The sequence below is a fragment of the Saccopteryx leptura genome, chromosome 6 (assembly GCF_036850995.1).
Source record: "Saccopteryx leptura isolate mSacLep1 chromosome 6, mSacLep1_pri_phased_curated, whole genome shotgun sequence".
Lineage (NCBI taxonomy): Eukaryota > Metazoa > Chordata > Mammalia > Chiroptera > Emballonuridae > Saccopteryx > Saccopteryx leptura.
Genome location: NC_089508.1, coordinates 125,165,231 through 125,177,734, shown reverse-complemented (window position 1 = coordinate 125,177,734; position 12,504 = coordinate 125,165,231). Strand labels below are relative to the sequence as shown.

The 12,504-nt window shown below is 41.3% G+C and overlaps 1 protein-coding gene across 3 annotated transcripts in view; it reads right to left on the bottom strand.

Moving 5' to 3' along the window:
- Positions 1 to 12,504, bottom strand: part of THSD4 (thrombospondin type 1 domain containing 4) — a 715,204-nt gene that overhangs the window by 15,035 nt on the left and 687,665 nt on the right. For all 3 annotated transcript variants that reach the window (XM_066388579.1, XM_066388578.1, XM_066388580.1), the window contains one exon: positions 8,840 to 9,013. In XM_066388579.1, coding sequence (XP_066244676.1) covers positions 8,840 to 9,013 — 174 coding nt within the window. The remainder of the gene's footprint in view (positions 1 to 8,839; positions 9,014 to 12,504) is intronic.

The window sequence follows — 12,504 nt, the reverse complement described above, 5'->3', positions numbered from 1 at the left end:
TGACCTGAGAAGCTGACTCATCCAGTGCTAGAGGCAGCCATAGCTGGGGGAGGGGCTGATCCTTCCACAAAACAAAAGGCTAAAGTGCTTCCGGGTTACAGATCTCCAGACATCTCTCCAGCTTCAATCAGTGCAACAAGACACAGCTGAAAACAAGAAGTGGGGAGGAGGGGCAGTAACTCAAGTCTCCATGGAGATCTAAGATACACCTCCACCTACTGAAGCTGAGAAAACACCCCGCCCCCAGAGAGAGTAACTGGCAGAATAAACCTTCAGAGTCTCAGGTTACAGCCACCACATTCCTGGATACAGTTTTAAATAAGCCCCCTACTGAGATCAGTAAACAAGACTATCACCTGTTAGGAAACAAACAAATCAAGACTTCAAAGCGGCCCAAATCTGAAAGTGGACTACAAATAATAGCTGATGCCAACCCAAGAAGACTTAGAGATAACAGAATTGAAAACTAGAGGCAGACAACACCAAGCCTAGACTCAACCAGCTCTATAAACAAAACACCCAAACACACAGACATAATGAGAATACAGAGAAGTGCAATCCAAATGAAACCACAAGAGAAACCTCCAGGAAATGAACTGAGTGATATGGAAATAACCAAACTTCCGAATGCGGAGTTCAAAATAATGATTGTAAGGATGCTTAGGGATCTTAGAACAACAATGGATGGTCATTACGAACACCTAAATAAAGAAATAGCAAGTATAAAAAGGATATTGAAATATTAAAAAAGAATCAGTCGGAGATGACAAATACAATATCAGAAATTAAGACCACAATGGAAGGAATTAAAAACAGGATGGATGCAGCTGAGGATCGACTCAGCAAATTGGAGGACAAGTTGAATTAAGGCATGAAAGCAGAGAATAAAAAAGAAAAGAGACTCAAAAACTCTGAGGAAACTCTTAGAGAGCTCTGTGACAACATGAAGAGAAATAACATCCGCATCATAGGGGTTCCTGAAGAAGAAGAGAAAGAACAAGAGATAGAGACTTTGTTCAATCATATCATAGCTGAAAACTTCTCTAAATTAATGCAGGAGAAACACTCACAAGTTCAAGAAGCACAGAGAACTCCATTAAAGAGAAACCCAAAGAAACCTACACCAAGACACATCATAATTAAAATACCAAAGCTAAGTGATAAAGAGAAAATATTAAAAGCTGCTAGAGAAAAAAAGACTATCACCTACAAAGGAGCCCCCATAAGGATGACGTCAGACTTCTCAATGGAAACACTTGAGGCCAGAAGGGAATGGCAAGAAACATTCAAAGTAATGCAGAACAAGAGCCTACAACCAAGACTACTTTATCCAGCAAGGCTATCATTTAAAATTGAAGGACAAATAAAAAGCTTCAAAGACAAAAAAACCTCAAGGAATTCATTACAACCAAACCAATGCTGCAGGAAATGTTAAGGGACCTGTTGTAAACAGATCAAAGAAGGAAAAGGATATAGCAAAAGAGGAATACAGACAGCTTTAAATAATAAAATGGCAATAAACAACTACATATCAATAATAACCTTAAATGTGAATGGATTAAATGATACAATCAAAAGACATAGGGTAGCTGCATGGATAAGAAAACAGGACCCATACATATGCTGTCTACAAGAGACACACCTTAAAACAAAAGACGCACATAGACTGAAGGTAAAAGGATGGAAAAAAACATTTCATGCAAATGGAAATGAAAAAAAAGCTGGGGTAGCAATACTTATATCAGACAAAATGGACTTTAAAACAAAGAATATAGTAAGAGATAAAGAAGGCCACTACATAATGATAAAGGGAGCAATCCAACAGGAAGATATAACTATTATAAATATTTATGTACCTAATATAGCAGCACCTAAATATATAAAGCAGACTTTGATGGATATAAAGAGCGAGATCAACAGCAATACTATAATAGTAGGGGATTTCAATACCCCACTAACATCACTAGATAGATCCTCAAGAAAGAAAATTAACAAAGAAACAGCAGACTTACAGCACACACTAGATCAACTCGATTTAATAGATATCTTCAGAACCTTTCACCCTAAAGCAGCAGAATATACATTCTTTTCAAGTGCTCATGGTACATTCTCTAGAATAGACCACATGTTAGGGCACAAAGCGGTCTCAACACATTTAAGAAGATTGAAATCATACCAAGCACTTTCTCTGATCACAATGGCATGAAACTAGAAATCAACCACAACAGAAAAGCTCAAAAATTCTCAGATACATGGAAACTAAATAGCAGGTTGTTAAATAATGAATGGATTAAGAATGAGATCAGAGAAGAAATAAAAAACTTCCTAGAAACAAATGATAATGAGCATACAACAACTCAAAATTAATGGGACACAGCAAAAGCAGTGCTGAGAGGAAGTTCATAGCACTACAGGCACACTTTAAGAAGGTAGAAAAAGCTCAAATAAACAACTTAACCCGGCATCTAAAAGAACTAGAAAAAGAACAGCAAGTAAAGCCCATATGTAGTAGAAGGAAGAAAATAATAAAGATCAGAGCAGAAATAAATTACATAGAGACTAAAGAAACAATACAGAGGATCGATGAAACTAAGAGCTGGTTCTTTGAAAAGGTAAACAAGATTGATGAACCTTTAACTAGACTCACCAAGGAAAAAAGAGAGAGGACTCAAATAAAATTAGAAATGAGAGTGGAGAAATAATAACTGACACAACAGAAATACAAAAAATTGTAAGAAAATACTATGAAGAACTGTATGCCAAAAAACTAGACAACCTGATGAAATGGACAAATTCCTTGAAACATACAATCTTCCAAAAATCAATCTGGAAAAATCAGAAAACCTAAACAGACCGATTACAACAAATGAGATTGAAACAGTTATCAAAAAACTCCCAAAAAAGAAAAGTCCTGGGCCTGATGGCTTCACAAGTGAATTCTACCAAATATTCAAAGAAGAACTAACTCCTATCCTTCTCAAGCTATTTCAAAAAATTCAAGAGGAAGGAAGACTTCCAAACTCCTTTTATGAGGCGAGCATAATTCTGATTCCAAAACTGGGCAAAGACAACATGAAGAAAGAAAATTATAGGCCAATATCCCTGATGAATATAGATGCTAAAATCCTCAACAAAATATTAGTAAACCGGATCCAACAATATATGCAAAAAATCATACACTATGATCAAGTGGGACTTATTCTGGGGAGGCAAGGCTGGTACAATATTCACATATCAATCAATGTGATTCATCACATAAACAAAAGGAAGGAGAAAAACCACATGATAATTTCAATAGATGCAGAGAAAGCATTTGATAAAATCCAGCACCCATTCATGATCAAAACTCTCAACAAAGTGGGAATACAGGGAATATACCTCAACATGGTAAAAGCCATCTATGACAAACCCACAGCCAACATCATACTCAATGGGAAAAAATTAAAAGCAATCCCCTTAAGATCAGGAACAAGGCAGGGGTGCCCCCTTTCACCACTCTTATTCATCATAGTTCTAGAAGTCTTAGCCACAGCAATCAGACAAGAAGAAGAAATCAAAGGCATTCAAGTTGGAAAAGAAAAAGTAAAACTATCCTTATTTGCAGATGATATGATATTGTATATAGAAAACCCTAAAGTCTCAGTCAAAAAACTACTGGACCTGATAAATGAATTCAGCAAGGTGGCAGGATATAAAATTAATACTCAGAAATCAGAGGCATTTTTATACACCAACAATGAACCATCAGAAAGAGAAATTAAGGAAACTATCCCCTTCAGTATTACAACCAAAAAAATAAAGTACCTAGGAGTACATTTAACCAAGGAGACTAAAGACCTGTACTCGGAAAATTATAAAACATTGATAAAAGAAATCAAGGAAGATACAAACAAGTGGAAGCATATACCGTGCTCATGGTTAGGAAGAATAAACATCATTAAAATGTCTATATTACCCAAAGCAATTTATAAATTCAATGCAATACCAATTAAAATACCAATGACATTCTTTAAAGATATAGATCACATATTCCAAAAATTTATATGGAACCAAAAAAGAACATGAATAGCCTCAGCAATCTTGAAAAAGAAGAATTAAGTGGGAGGTATCACACTTCCTGATATCAAGTTATACTACAAGGCCATTGTACTAAAAACAGCCTGGTACTGGCATAAGAACAGGCATATAGATCAATGGAACAGAACAGAGAACCCAGAAATAAACCCACAGCTCTATGGACAACTGATATTTGACAAAGGAGGTAAGGGCATACAATGGAGTAAAGACAGCATCTTTAATAAATGGTGTTGGGAAAATTGGACATCTACCTGAAAAAAAATGAAACTAGACCACCAACTTACACCATTCACAAAAATAAACTCAAAATGGATAAAAGACTTAAATGTAAGCCCTGAAACCATAAGCATCTTAGAAGAAAACATAGGCAGTAAGCTCTCCGACATTTCTTGCAGCAATATATTAGCTGATTTATCTCCACGCGCAAGTGAAATAAAAGACAGGATAAACAAATGGGACTATATCAAACTAAAAAGCTTTTGCACAGCTAAAGACAATAAGAACAGAATAAAAAGACAAACTACACAATGGGAGAACATATTTGACAATACATCTGATAAGGAGTTAATAACCAAAATTTATAAAGAACTTGTAAATCTCAACACCAGGAAGACAAACTATCCAATAAAAAATGGGCAAAGGAAATGAATAGACACTTCTCCAAAGAGGACATACAGATGGCCAATAGGCATATGAAAAAATGTTCAACATCACTAATCATTAGGGAAATGCAAATTAAAACCACAATGAGATATCACCTCACACCAGTCAAAATGGCACTCATCAACAAAACAACACAGAATAAGTGCTGGCAAGGATTTGGAGAAAAGGGAACCCTCCTACACTGCTGGTGGGAATGCAGACTGCTGCAGCCACTGTGGAAAACAGCATGGAGATTCCTCAGAAAATTAAAAATTGAACTGCCTTTTCACCCAGCTATTCCACTTTTAGGAATATACCCCAAGAACACCATAGAACGGCTCCAAAAGGAGAAATGCACCCCTGTGTTTATGGCAGCATTGTTCACAATAGCAAAGATCTGGAAACAGCCCAAGTGTCTGTCAGTGGACGAGTGGATTAAAAAGCTTTGGTACATATATACTATGGAATACTACTCAGCCATAAGAAATGATGACATCGGATCATTTATAACAACATGGATGGACCTTGATAACATTATACGGAGTGAAATAAGTAAATCAGAAAAAAACTAAGAACTATATGAATCCATACATAGATGGGACATAAAAATTAGACTCAGAGACATGGACAAGAATGTGATGGTAATGGGGGTGGGTGGGGAGGGGGCGAGGAGAGAGGGGGGGGTGGGGATAGGGAAGGGGCACAAAGAAAACCAGATAGAAGGTGACAGAAGACAATTTGACTTTGGGTGAGGGGTATGCAACATAATCAAATGTCAAAATAATCTGGAGATGTTTTCTCTGAACATATGTACCCTGATTTATCAGTGTCACTGCATTAAAAAAAAATCTCATTAAAAAATGTTAAAAAAAATAAACAAAAGAATCCTTGGTGGATCACTGTCTTAGCCAAGTGAGGTGGAGGTGTCTGCTCAGACATAAGTGAGAAGAAACATGGGCAGATGCATGGGGAGACAGAGAGCTGCTCCTGATGGCTGGAGATTGGGAAAGGCCCCTTGGAGCTGAGACAGTCTAGGGTGAAGTAAATCCTGTACTGACAGGGATGAAAGGAAACCACTGGGCATGATGGAAGACTTGGTGGAATACCTTCTGAATAAGAGTGGGGCTACTTGGCCTCTGGAATGGAAAAAGTTCCCCAAGTTCTACAGGGCTTGTTCTCTTGGGCTGGCTTTCTTCACAAGATTTGGCTCGGCCACTGCTGGCACCGGTGCCCACAACACCTCATGGGATCTCTTTCTTTCAGCCCATAGAAGTCTCAGGGAAGAGCGTTTTTTGACTTAGCTGAGGTCACATGCATCTTAGACTAGTCACTGGGACCAAGCTGGTGAGGTGTTCAAGATGCCAACTCTCATTCAAACCACGTGGCAGAAAGGAACATTTATTTTTATATTCCAAAGTCAGTGCATGTGTAAGACTTACCTTTCAATAGGCAAGCATTATATATTTTGTTTTCTCTAGAGACAATGTCCATATTCTAAGGGCAGGGAGGCACCGGTAGGCTCCAACATCCTTATAAACCCAGAACCAAGACTCGGTCCACATTCAATCACATTCTAACCCTTTTGGATGAATAAGGCAAATAATTCCGTTTCTAATCTCAGCAGAGATAAAGGCTGCTTTCACCTGGGTTCTCTGAGCTTCGGCCCATAGTCAACAGGACGCTCACAAGCAAAAGAGACCCCGAGTCCTGCTCTCCTCTCCTCCTCTGTGATTGGCAGGCACAGGGGTTGAACTGCACCCCTTATTATCCCTGTGCAGGAAGACTGATGGCCTAATTTACAGTTTGACACAGGACTCTTCCTAGCACCTCAGTTTCCATGGGTATTTTGTGTCCTATATGCACGTTCATTCTGACTTGTCTTTGGGGTTTAGGTCCTAGGTGTTTCAGTGCCATTGAAGAGATAAACAGCTGGCAGGAAATAATAAACATGGAAAAAAGGGAACTAACAGTTATTAAGTATTTCCCATGTCCTAAGCACTGGGCAACCCCCATATGTATAGTGTTTCATGGAAACCCAGTGATAACCCCAGGAGGTTGATATTATGATCCTCACACCTGGATGAGGAAACAGGTGCAGAGAGGGTCAATCAGTTGCCCCAAGTCAGAGAATTGAGGAGAGGCAGGGCTGGATCAGTAATTCAGTGTGTGTAACTCACATCTACCGGGGTACGTCGGACATGTTTGAATTCTCTTTCTTAATTTTCTATATTTTAAAGTTTGAATTATAAAACATTAAAGGAAATTTGAGGGAAAAACTAGTTCCCCATTTGTTTACCTAAAAAAGTGCACTTTTTGAAGTGGTTGAGATCATTGGCTTCTTAGATGTTCCTGTTTTCCACGTGTCACTTTATCAATACACCTCCCACAACCCCCAGTTATTGTTTTTACATACTATTTTAGTGAGTTATGACATACCACGATATTCCTCATCTCTCTGCTGTTGTGAACATCTCTGTTGAAAAGATTTTTTTTTCTTCTGTTAATTATTTCCTTGAAATGAGTCCCCAGGAGTGGGTGACAGGGTTACGGCTAATGCATGTTTTTTTTATGGTTCTTGACTTTTATTGCCAAATTGCTTTCCAAAGGGGATGTATCCATTTATAAGGGCAAGGAAGTCCATTTTAATTCTGTGTTTAAAGCTACTTAAAAGAAATAAAGTTCTAACTGGAGCCAGAGGTCCTGATAATGTGTAAATCATGATCACCAGCCAGAAAGTCTTTAAAGAACTAGGCAGCCCCAAGAGCCAACTGCTAAGTGGCCCAAAAACACAAAATACTGATGGTGATCATAAAAAAATAAATAAGTGGGAGTGATCTTTCCCACATTTTTTAGGGGGTTTGTGCTCAATTTTGGAACAATGAGGGGAAAAATTGATCAATTAAGTCACTTTGTTAAAGCATTCAGTATCATCTGTTCTTTATAATAAACAACCTTGATTTTTTTTTCTTATTTCTGCTTCTTTATTTCCTCGGCTTAATAAAGTTATAATTGACAAATAAAATTGTAACATATTTAAGCTGATGATTTAGTTTATATATACATTGTAATGAACTATAGAAATGATCCTGAAAGTATAGTCTTACATATACATTGTAAAAGGGTTCCCACCATTGAGTTAATGCATACTTCCCTTTTTTTTTCTTTATTGGTGCAAATTAAGTTCTACTCTCCTAGCAAATTTCAATATACAGTACAGTGTTATGAACTATAGTCACCATGCTGTACACTAGATCTTTAGACCTTATTCATCTTATCACTGAAAATTTTACCAATCTCTCCTCCCTCCCCCCCTCCAGCCCCTGGATATCACCATTCTATTCTCCATGAGTTTGACTTTTTTAGATTCCACATATATAATTGAAACCATGAAGTACTTGTCTTTCCTTGGTTTATTTCATGTAGCATAACGCCCTCCATGTTCATCCATGTTGTTGTAAAAGGCAGGGTTTCCCTTTATTTTAAAGGTTGAATAATATTCCTATACATATTTTCTTATCCATTTATCACTCGATGGACACATAGGTTGTTTCCATACCTTGGCTGTCGTGAATGATGCTGCTTTAAACTCAGGGACGCAGGTACGTCTTTGAGGTATTGATTTCATTTACTTTAGTATATATCCAGAAGTAGGATTGCTGAGTCATACCTGTTTCTGATTCTGCCACTCAACTCCAGACCAAACTGGTTTTGTTAACAATGATAGCGACAGTAGCTATCACTTATTTTGTGTGTTTATTGTATGTCAGGTGCTGTGCTACACTCACCATCCATATTACTTCATTTCTTCTAAAAATAACCTCTGACATGCTGTCACTACCAGCATTTTACAGACAAAGAAACCAGGCTAGACATGAGCTTCCCTGAGGGGCAAGGACATTTGTTTTGCTCACTGATGTATCCCAAGTGCTTAGAAGACAACATAGTAGGTGCTCAATAAACACTGTTGATTAAATGAGGTTCCAAAAGCCTATCTTCTTCAGGGTCATGGGTAACACAGCTGGGATTCACACCCAGGACCCACCAGGTCCTGGGCCCTAGCCCCTCTGCTCTGCTGTCTGTCCCCAGGGACAGGCAGACACACCCAGTTCCAGTTGCTCACCTGACTCCAGCTCCCAGCAAACCACTCCACCTTGCCTGTGCAGGGTCCACTGTCACACGGGGTGGCCTCCGCTGGCCGGTTGTTCCCGCAGCCCTCCAGTGGCAGGCTGCTGATGTGGTTGGTCATGCACACCACCGAGCGTGTCCGCACCCCAGCGCCGCACTCGGCCGAGCACTGCAGACAGAAGGGGGCCATGTGAGAGGGGAAGCCTCTTCCCTGGGTTCTGAAGCCACTTTTAAATAATGTAAAGGTGGACTGACCCCCTCGTTTCCCCTAGACATCTCTGACCATTTCTCATGCTCAGCCTACGCCATCATGAGACATCATGGTGGTATGTCCCCAGCCTTAGATTGTCTGGGACAGTCTCTGTTCCCAATATCCTGTCCCATTGTTGTGATGAACATGCTGCACTTGTACAACCAGCAGGTGGAAAGTGAGGGCAGGAAAACATGGGCACACCTGCTTGCTGGCAGTGAGGCTGGGCTGGTCTGGTGGGGGGGACTGATGTCTGTCACCCCTACATTGCTGCCCGATATTAAGGCCCATGGTTCTAGTCCTGACGGCCACAGTTGTGACAGTATGCCAGGAGGAAGCCTGGTATTATGGGAGAGGCTGGCCTGGAAACCAGCTGTATTAGTGTCAGTATCCCTGCCAGCTGTGGGCCTGGGGCTAGTAACCCCGATCCTGTCATTCAGGCATGCTTACCTGGACAGCTGGCAGAAGAACACCTTCCTGGAGGGACTACAGGGAGAGAATGACAGGTAGAGAGCAGGGGCTCACTGCATGCACACATCAGGTACTCAACAGTGGAATGAGGGGCTTTCAAGGGTCAAGATATGCACCCCCTCTAGGATAGAGAAACCAAAGCTCCCAGGATGAAGCCTCCACTTAAAGCCACACGATAGTTAGTGATTTCATCATGACAATCTCACTTTGTCTTCACTTGGAACATAGTACACACTGTGCTAAGTCATATCCTGAAGCTCCAGGCACATCACCCCCCCCCCCCCATCTTGAAGGACTTGGGAATGCTGCCATATTTTGCTGCTCATCTTATATGTTCAGGATGTGTCAGTGTGGTGTCTCATAGACGCCTCATGTCCAGTAGGTAAAGACCATGGGACATCATTCATCACCATCCCCATCCCTCCTCTGCATTTTCCAATTTGTGTTTAAGTATGTATCTGGATTCAAAACCGACTGCTCTTCTGCCTCCTGGCTTCCAGCATCTCACCAGTCAGCAGTCTCGTGGATTCTAGTTTAAGCACATTTATTTGCCTGTCCCTTCTGTTGATGGTCCCAGTGCCTCTGACGCTCATTGCTTGGGCTGTGCCACAGCACTTCGCTCAGTGGCTCCGTTTTCTAAGTCCTGGGCCTCCAGGTTCTGGGATAGCCACACAGAAATCCCTTTGATGCCCTCCCATTCCTGACACCATTCACTTATGGACTTCCTCCAATGGCATGAAAGGTTTCCTGAAATATGGTCCCAGTCAACCTATTCCTCTGGATAGATGCTCTGTTGTACACTGGGAACACACTAGCTTTCTTGACAGGTGTTTCCACATTGTTATCATATGAACTTGCAAGAAATCATAGGGGCAAAACAGTTTGGTATCATATGTGAAAACCATGGACTATCCTGGACAGAGCCCAGGCGCACCACTCCCTGGTCACACGAAATGCTGTTGGTGCCTCATTCCGGCTGTTCCTTCTGCCCTTCCCTGGGACATATCAACATCTGTTCAGGCTTGGCTCAAATGCCATTTCCTCTGTGAAAACCTCCTGGATCACTCAATTCAATACACTCTTCTTGACCTCAGAATTCTCACGACATCTGCATTCTGCTATCGTTCTTTGTATCATGGTTATTTGTGTCTAGTCCCCCCCCCCCATTATAGGCTCAGGGAGGACAGAGGCTATTACATCATCTTCAATTCCTTCCCAGTTAGTGCCTTACCCATGGGTGATCCCTGAATATCAGCAGAATAAATAAACACAAACTTGGCCCCCCCCCCCCTGCTCATTCCTCTTCCCTCATCAGCACCTTCCAATTCTAAAAGTATCTTTACATGGTGACCAAAGCCCTTCTAGAGGTTTCTGCTAGGTCTTTTCTTAAAAACAGAATTAATGGCCCTGGCCAGTTGGCTCAGTGGTAGAACATCGGCCTGGCGTGCAGAAGTTCCGGTTCGATTCCCGGCCAGGGCACACAGGAGAAGCGCCCATCTGCTTCTCCACCCCTCCCCCTCTCCTTCCTCTCTGTCTCTCTCTTCCCCTCCCGCAGCCAAGGCTCCATTGGAGCAAAAGATGGCCCGGGCGCTGGGGATGGCTCTGTGGCCTCTGCCGCAGGCGCTAGAGTGGCTCTGGTTGCAACATAGCAATGCCCAAGATGGGCAGAGCATCGCCCCCTAGTGGGCAGAGCGTTGCCCCTGGTGGGCGTGCCGGGTGGATCCCGGTCGGGCGCATGCAGGAGTCTGTCTGACTGTCTCTCCCCGTTTCCAGCTTCAGAAAAATACAACAAACAAACAAACAAACAAAAAAAAAAACCAGAATTAATTTTTTTTAAAGTATATAAAAACAATATAATTTTAAATAAGCCAGAACAAGAAGTGGTGCAGTGGATAGAGTGTCGACCTGGGATGCTAAGGACCCAGATTCAAAAAGCCGAGGGTGCTGGTTTGAGTGTGGGCTCATTCAGCTTGAGTGCAGGGTTGCCAGCTTGAATGTGGGATTATAGACATGACCTCAAGGTCACTGGCTTGAGGCCCAAGGTTGCTGGCTTGAGCAAGGGGTCACTGGTTTAGCTGGAGCCACCCAGTCATGGCATGTATGAGAAGCAATCAATGAACAACTAAGGTGTTGCAATTATTAATGGATACTTCTCATTTCTCTCCCTTCTGGTTTGTCTCTGTCTCTCTCACTAAGAAATAAATAAATAAATAAAATATTAAAAATTTAAATAAATAAATAAAATTTGAGAAGAGGAAGACAAAACTAACAACCTAGTTTCCTTATCAAAATTTCTACTGTAGTTTTTGTAACCTGCTGTCTAATCTTGTACAATTGTCTCCCAGGATGAGTAATCAAACATTCACATGACTGCCACTGAGTGAAGCTTGACTCCAGGGGTAGGGAGGTGGGGAGCTCTCTGAGGAATAGAGCTGGAAGAAGGTTAGAATACACCCTGAACATGTGGCTTTGGCATAGTGATCATTTAGAGTCAAAGGTGCTTGAAAAACAGCAGGTGTGGGAAGAACACTCCACCCTCTCTTTTTCTCCTGCAGCCACGGCTTGATGGGGGCGAGTTTGCACTGGGTGCTGAGGATAGCTACATGGCCTCCACTTCAGGTGCTAAGAAAAGCTCAGTTGCTGAGCAATGGAGCAATGGCCCAGATGGGCAGAGCATTGTCCCTTAGTGGTCTTGCCAGGTGGATCCTGATAAGGGCACATGTGGGAATCTGTCTCTGCCTCCCCTCCTCTCACTAAATAAAAAAAAAAGGAAGGTCCATCAGGTTATCATCAGACTTCTCAGCAGAAACTCTACAAGCCAGATGAGAGGTGACCCAAACATTCAAAGTACTGAAAGAAGAAATACAAGCCAAGAATACTGTATTCATCCAAGTTATCTTTCAAATATGAAAGAGAAATAAAACCTTTCCAGACATACA